General features: G+C 51.0%; 1 protein-coding gene across 1 annotated transcript; it reads left to right on the forward strand.

Annotated features, from left to right (window-relative positions):
• The first annotated feature begins 1,666 nt into the window (after positions 1–1,666).
• Positions 1,667–6,581, forward strand: LOC139061163 (endothelin-converting enzyme-like 1). Its single transcript, XM_070540792.1, has 2 exons — positions 1,667–2,179; positions 4,434–6,581. The coding sequence occupies exons 1-2, from the start codon at positions 1,886–1,888 to the stop codon at positions 6,492–6,494; spliced, it is 2,355 nt and encodes a 784-aa protein (XP_070396893.1). The 5' UTR covers positions 1,667–1,885; the 3' UTR covers positions 6,495–6,581.
• Positions 6,582–7,577: the final 996 nt, after the last annotated feature.

Below are 7,577 nucleotides of genomic sequence, written 5' to 3' on the forward strand. Positions count from 1 at the left end.
ACCGAAGAATTCTGTACTGACCTGTACAATACCCAGAGAAGCCACGATACCACCATTCGAAGCAGTAATCAACAGGTTATGGAGACTTCTTCTAGAACTAGCGTTGAGGTTTGAAGGGTCTTGCAAGATATGAAACGGGTAAAGCGGCAGGAGAACATGGAGTAACAGACAATTTGCTCAAAGATTGAGCAGACATAATGATTGAAAAACTGGCGGCTCTCTATAAGAAGTGTCTATTGACTTCAAGGGTTCTAAAAAACAGAAAATTGCAAAAATTATACTAATTCGCAAAAAGGGAGACATTAAAGAATTGAAAAAGTATAGGCCTATTAGCTTACTTCCATCATTATGTAAAATACGGAAGATAAATCTCTTATAGAATAGAGGCCACATTGGAGTTCAGTCAACCACGGGAACAGGCCGGCTTCAGGAAGGAATAGTATGCAATAGATCACATCCATGTCATCAATCAGGTAATCGAGAAATCCACAGAGCACAGTATGCCTCTCTATGTTGCTTTCATAGATTACGAAAAGGTATTTGATTCAGTAGAGATACCAGCATTCATAGAGGCATTACGTAATCAAGGAGTAGAGGCCGCTTACGTAAGTATCTTTTAAAATATCTACAGAGATTCCACAGCTACCTTAATTCCACACAAGAAAAGTAGGAAGATGCCTATAAAGGAAAGGGTCAGGCAAGGAGACACAATCTTTCCAATGCTATTAACTGCGTGCTTGGAAGAAGTATTCAAGCTATTAAACTGGGAAGGCTTTGGAGTAATGATGAACGGCGAATATCTCAGCAGCTTTCGGTTTGCAGATGACATCGTCGGATTCAGCAACACTGGAGACGAGTTACAACGAATGATGCAGGACTTTAACAGAGAGAGTAATTGTGGGGTAAAATATTCATATGCAGAAGACAAAGATAATTATGACTAGCCGAGCAAGGGAACAAGAGTTCAGGATCGCCAGTCAGCGTCTAGAATCGGTGAAGGAGTACATTTACCTAGGTCAATTTATCACAGGAAACATTGACCATGAGAAGGATATTCACTGAATAATAATTGGTTGGATCGCATACGGCAGATATTGTCAGCTCCTGAGTGGAAGCTCACCATTATCATTGAAAAGGAACGTGTACAATCAGCGCATTTTACCGCTGCTGACATATGGAGCAGGAACTTGGAGACTGAAAAAGAAGCTTGAGAACAAATTAGGGACGACGCAAAGAGCGATGGAACGGAGAATGCTAGGCATGACGTTAAGAGACAGAAAGAGAGCGGTTTGGATCAGAGAGCTATCGGGTTTAGCCAACATCCTAATTGACCTTAAGAGTAAAAAAATGGAGCTAGGCAGGTCACGCAATGCTTAGAGCACATAACCGGTTGACCATTAGGGTTACAGAATGGGTACCAAGTGAAGGAAAGCACTGTCGAAGACGGCAGAATACTATAGGTGTGGCGATGAAATTACGAAATTCGCGGGCGCAAATTAGAACCGGTTGGCGCAGGACATGCATAATTGGAGATCGTAGGGAAAGGCCATCGTCCTGCAGTGTACATAAAATAGGCTAATGATGATGATTATGGTGGTGATTATGATGATGAATATCGATGAACTGCATGTCTTGACCGACTTACTTCTTTGTCGTCGTCATTTTGACCTTATGGCGTAGGCAATCCTCATCGTGAGTACGTGTTCTTCACGCGGGCTCAGAATTAGCAGCAGCTGCGGCGGGTGCCGTCACGAGCAGACCGACAGAGCAAGAGCCGCTGGACGCTTGCAGGCTTGTCTCGCTCTTGCTGACAGTCAGGGACGCATTCACACGCAGGGCGACCTTCAGGCGTGCCGGAGGCAGGGTTGAGTTCAAGAACGAAGCGATGGCCGACACTGGGGCGACCACTTTCAACAGCAGCAGCAGCAGCAGCAGCAGCAGCTCGAGCTCCTCGGGTTCGGAGCGGAACGCGCCAGGCGGTTCTAGGCTCGTCACGGGTCCGACGAGCCGACCGGGCTTCCAGCGCCTCGAGTTGCACGAACTCCTTCAGGTGCGCCAGATGCAGGCGGAGGCGCGGCAGGCGGCAGATGCAGCCGCCCACGGCGATGGCGCAGACACCGCGCTCGATTCTGCAGCGACGTCTGCCTGCGCGTTGCCCGATCCAGCTCCGGCAGCACAGGTGAGCAATCGGAAACAGACGATAGCTGGCGCACGCGCAGATATGCGATTGCTGCGCAGCGGGCGCGCACGTGTATATATACAGCGGGTCAGTACGAGTAGGCTTAGCAGTTGCAGGCGGGTTGACGTGCCTCGGGCCGTGCAGGCGGATACGTTTACGTAGCCCCAATAAAGTCGAGGCAAGTAGGCTTGTCGAGACGAGATCTGGTTCACGCGTTTACACGAGCGCTATAGCAGGTCGGTCCCAGGTATACAGCGTCTGACTGGGCCGTCAGCCGGACTGCGAAAAGTGCACGGGGTGAATCGCTCAACCCGATCGGAGAAAAGTATGTAAGTGCGGTCTTGGCGCTCTCGGTCAATCCGACTTCTGACTCTATTCACTCGCGTCGAGTTCAACTAAAAGAAGCTAGCGAAGTGCATGTAATTCTAGTCGTGTGGAGGTGCCCAGCGACAAGAGGTGGACAAGGACGGGTGCTTGTCTATTAACGTTATATAGTGTTAATAGAGAACAAGGACCACAAATGAGAGAAGTGTTCTCACAGTGCTTATAACGACTGTGGGAGCACTTCTCTCACGTGTGGTCCTTGTGTTCTGGTATAATGTCTCTAGGCTAACTTAAGGCAATCCGACAGGTGCTGAAAAGGCGATGTCAAGCCAACTCTCCACCTGATGTGCGTACACGAATCCAGTTGTCGTGAGTCTGACAGCAACATTGTTCCTTTCACAGGAGGACTGGGAGAGGGGAAGATACCATCCTATGTGAACGTTAATGTGTAGAAACAGCATCTCACGCTGCACCCAATTGCAGCGTGAGGTGCTCACGCTGCACTCAACTCCCAAACCGTCAGTCCTATGGCTGACCATGTTCAGATGCGTTTTCCCACGTGGATCAATAGGCTCAAGTCAAACTGCTGCAAGAGGTCCGATTCAACGCATTTCAACATTTATTATCCTTATCCCGCTATCCCGCGTTACATGGACTGGATGGCGGGATTCTGGTTCGACAGCCAACAGCCTTAACGCAACCGAACCTAGTTCCAAAATCGGACTGGCCGACTTGCTATAGGTGTCAACGGCAAAGAAAGGGCGTCGGTTGACCTGCCGCCACACGTCGGCTTCATGCATATCTCTCCGTCTTGCACGTACATCGCACTGTTGATTAACAAATTAGGTGCTATGCGTGAAACTAAAAACAGGGCCGAACCTAGTCACACTCACCCAGAAAAGGTGGCCGACGTTTTTTGATAGGTGAGTGTATACAAGGCATATTGAAACCACATCAAAACAGCAGTCAGAAGGTATAGATCCATACGTTTCAGTCGTGCTTACTCAGCGTGGTTTAACTGGTTTCGGCCACACTGCATGAGAGGGCGTTTGTCGAGAAATTACGAACTCGCTGAGAAGTCGCACGCTCCTGTGTGAGCAGCAACTTCAAACAAGAGTCGCAGTTCTTGGCATTAGGTCAATGACCTAATCCAAGCAGTGTAAGAAACACAGGTTGAATTAGCAGGCAGGAAGCACGCTGGGTGATTACGTCTTTCGCAGATGCATGCACTCTATGACAACACTTGGCATGACGGGAATTCTCTTGCGTAGAGACAGGTTTATAAGAGCGGTTCGCGGCGTATTACAGCGAAAAGTTTTAATGATGAAGAAAGGCAAAGTTGTATTTTTCTTCAATCCATGTTGTCGTAATATTGAAAAGTTTAAACTAGGCTTCCGTATGGCTATACATTCTGATTCATGTCATTGAGAAGTTGACGTGTCTGTAGACGCAATCTGCATCCATAACACAGTGATCCTGTTATGGTCCTGTAACACATACAGGGACACTATCGTTGAATTGCGTTACGGCTTATGTCGTTAAACAGGCTCGAACTACTCTCGCGTCGCCGCGTATTTGTGACTACAGCGGGGGTTTTCTTAACGCCTTTACAGCCTTTCCGGAAAAAAACTTATCTCAACGCGTTTGCACTGAAACTGGTGCTGTCACTTTAGCTTGGGAACCTGAAGCAGAAGTATAGCCAGAACCATAATCAGGCTGCGGGTGTGTTTAATCTACTATACGTACCTGTTTATATTTCTTAGTATGGTACGTGTTCTTATAGCGGCAGACAGCATTTCGGGGCGCTATTAGAAATTGAAACTCAAAGTGAGATGAATATAGTTAAAGCAATAATCTAGACGCTTTATTAGAGGTTCACGGCTGCAATCAACAGGGTAGAGGCTTTTCACTTTGCATTTCCCACCTGCAGGAACACGCCGGGCCTAATGTAGTCGTCATTCGAGCAAACTGGCGCATGAACCCCAGGCACGTGACCATCCTGGAGGCGATGGCCGTCATTTCTTCCATCGCCTTACTCCTCTACCTGGGATCGATGCTGTGGATTCGCGTCAAGAACCAGGGCCTTCTCCGCGCAAGCCCCCGGACGTCGCACGCAGAACACGCGGATCTACCACTTTTTTCTGGCTGCCATGAAACGGCCTGCCACAAGTACATGGCCGCTATAGAGCTTTCGATTAATCGATCTCAAGACCCGTGCCGAAATTTCTACCGCTTCGTCTGCGACGGGTGGAAACGCCAACACCACCTGTTGTCCGTCGTGGATGCAGCGGAAGATGCCATGTACGGTCGCGCGCTTAAAGCCATCGAGTGGAGCACCGAACACGGCGGCAGCCAGCATTTCGCAGCGCCGTCGCCGTTGAGCGTCGAGAAGAAGGTAGCCGGCCTTGCCAAGTCGTGCATGGAGCTTTCGCAGAGCAGCTTGCCCGACCTCAAAAGGTTCATGGCCGCGCGCCATCTCCCGTGGCCAAAGACGTCTCGCTGGGATCTCCTAGAGATTCTACTCGATCTGTCTGGCAACTGGAACGTGCATCTGTGGTTCCACGTGAGCTTCGAACTGGCTCCTCTTCGCGGAGGGACCGGGGAGCCCGTGCTAAAGATTGGCCACAGCGCTGCCTTTCATGCCTGGATTGCCACCACGAGGGCGTTCGCCGGTAAGCCAGCGGGGACGGCAGCGTCGCTCCGGTACAGTCGATACGTGCGAGCCATGTTACGGCTATTCGATGCTTCCGAAGTGGTCGAAGACGAGGTCATCGCCAAAATAGAGGCAATGGACAGGCTGACACTTCAGGTGCTGGGCCCCGCGATGGCCGAGCCGGACTCGAAGATTCTGCGCATGTCAATCCGCAACCTCACAGACATGGCGACTCCGGGCATTGCTGCTGGACCGCTGCTGCTCCTGTTGAACGAGTACTTCATCTGGGCACGCCGCTTTTCGGCTCGGGACATCGTGCAAGTGGAAAACGCCGGGCTGCTTCGGTCCGTCGTCTACCTACTGGGACTCGACTCCGATACGCGAGAGGCGCTCACGCTAAGCCTCGGGCTTCGCGTTGTTCACGAGTTGGGCTGGATGGCTAGCCGTGAGATCGCGGATGCCACGCTGGAGCTTGCTGGCTTGCCTCCGTCGGCGCATCGGCGACGCTGCCTGATTCAGGTCGAAAGCGCGGTGGGCATCGGGTGGCTCAGTTTGTTCCCGAAGCACCGAGGCGCCGAGGATGTCGTTCGGGACGTGCGGGACGTTCTCGTTGACACGGTGGCACGCCGCAAGGAGGCCTTGCTCCAGCTTTGGGCCCCGGGCGCCATTGTGCCGTGGAACAACCAGAGCTTCCTGGCAAGCGTTCTGCCAGAACCGTCGCGCGGAGCTCGCTTCTTCGTAGACTGGTTGAACCTGATGAACGGGCGCTGGCGCCTCCTGGAACAAGACATAACGAACGTTCTCAAGCCGGGTTCCTTTCTTCGCCACCGATGGAGCTTCCACGGCGCGCTCACGGTCGCCGAAAGCTACTTTGTGTTCCCGCTGTTCCATTCAGACTTTCCGGCGGCCGTTAACTACGGCGGCGCCGGACGCCTTCTCGCTGATGAAGTGCTCAGGGGCCTGTACCACGATCGTCTCTCTAACGTGAGCCCCCTTCGCAAGCAAGGGATTCGAAACGATAACATTCAGGAGACGAGCGACACTTCCACTGCGCCACATGAGTGGATGCCAAATTATGTGGACTTGAAGGCTCTCCTGGCCAGCCTGGCTGCCTACAGGCTTGGAATTGCTCGAAACACAAGCAGTGCGTACGCCAAAGAGTCGAGCCTCGCGCAAGACAGGCTCTTTTTCGTGGCTTCTTGCTACGCTCTGTGCTCCAGCCGCAACCACGTGGACGTGCTGTACGGGGACGCAAGCCAACGCTGCAATGTGCCCGTCAAGGCGGTGCCCGAGTTTACGGCAGCGTTTCAGTTCGTGAAAACACAAGCTCTGCGATAATCTTTGCATGAACATTACTTGTGCTCCTTGCTTCACACCCGTGGCTTGCTCGTGATGGTGGTCACGCATGGCTTATTAAAATTCTTGTCGGGCGTTATTGTTTGAATGCTATCGTTAAGCTGAACAACGACGACCACCCCGAACCCAGCAACAACAACAACAGCATCAACAACAGCAACAACAGCAACAACAGCAGCAGCAGCAGCAGCAAAAAAAAAACGTAAATCACAAAACACGTTTAGCTGGTTAAACTGTGCACTAGTTGCCTCGGTGAAAACTTCACAATCCGAAGCAAAGTTGTTGGCGTGGATCCGTATTTCTTGCATTAGACAGCTTTATCCTGCAAAAATGAACAAAGAAAAAAAAGCGACTATAGTTTTGTCACGAATTGGCCACAGGACACACAATTTTCTTTTCAGATCTGCGGTTCGAGGTAACTGCATCAATGCAGATGAAGAATAGCTTACTATTGGTCAAAGTTTTCTGTGTGGTGGCTAGATCTTCAAGCAGATTAGTCAAGAGAGAGAGAGAACATTTATTTGGGCCATCGAGGTCGTTGCTCTTGAGGTCGAGTTGGTGGTGTCCTCATTCCTGGGCTCCACTGGCCATGGCTTCACGATGTACTTGCTGGACGAGAGCTTCCTATCCAGCCAGGGTATCGCCGGTCAGCTGTACCTTCCGCTGCTCAAATGACGTGCTAGAGGTTGGCCCCCGCACCCCCAGGAGATGTGAAAGATTGCAGGGCGTGTGTCGCCGCACCAGGGGCAGATGCCGCTATATGTACGTGGGTACATTTTGCTGTATCTCTGTAGATTTGGGAATGTGTTTGTCTGAATAAGCCTGAGAGCTACTGCCTCTTCAGTGCTGAGCTTATTGTGAGGGGGAGGATAAGTTTTGCGGTTGAGTCACTGGATCTCGAGTAGGTAGCAGTAATAGAATGGCAGGGGCACGAAGGTAAATGATGGGGATTGATGAGACGATTGGTTTTCCCCCGCTTGGTTGATTAGCGCTCGAGCTAAGGCGTTCGCCCTTTCGTTACCCTCCAGTCCCGCGTGGCCCGGCGTCCACGTGATTTGATGGGAT

This window comes from Dermacentor albipictus, chromosome 6 (genome assembly GCF_038994185.2).
Source record: "Dermacentor albipictus isolate Rhodes 1998 colony chromosome 6, USDA_Dalb.pri_finalv2, whole genome shotgun sequence".
Taxonomy (NCBI): Eukaryota; Metazoa; Arthropoda; class Arachnida; order Ixodida; family Ixodidae; genus Dermacentor; species Dermacentor albipictus.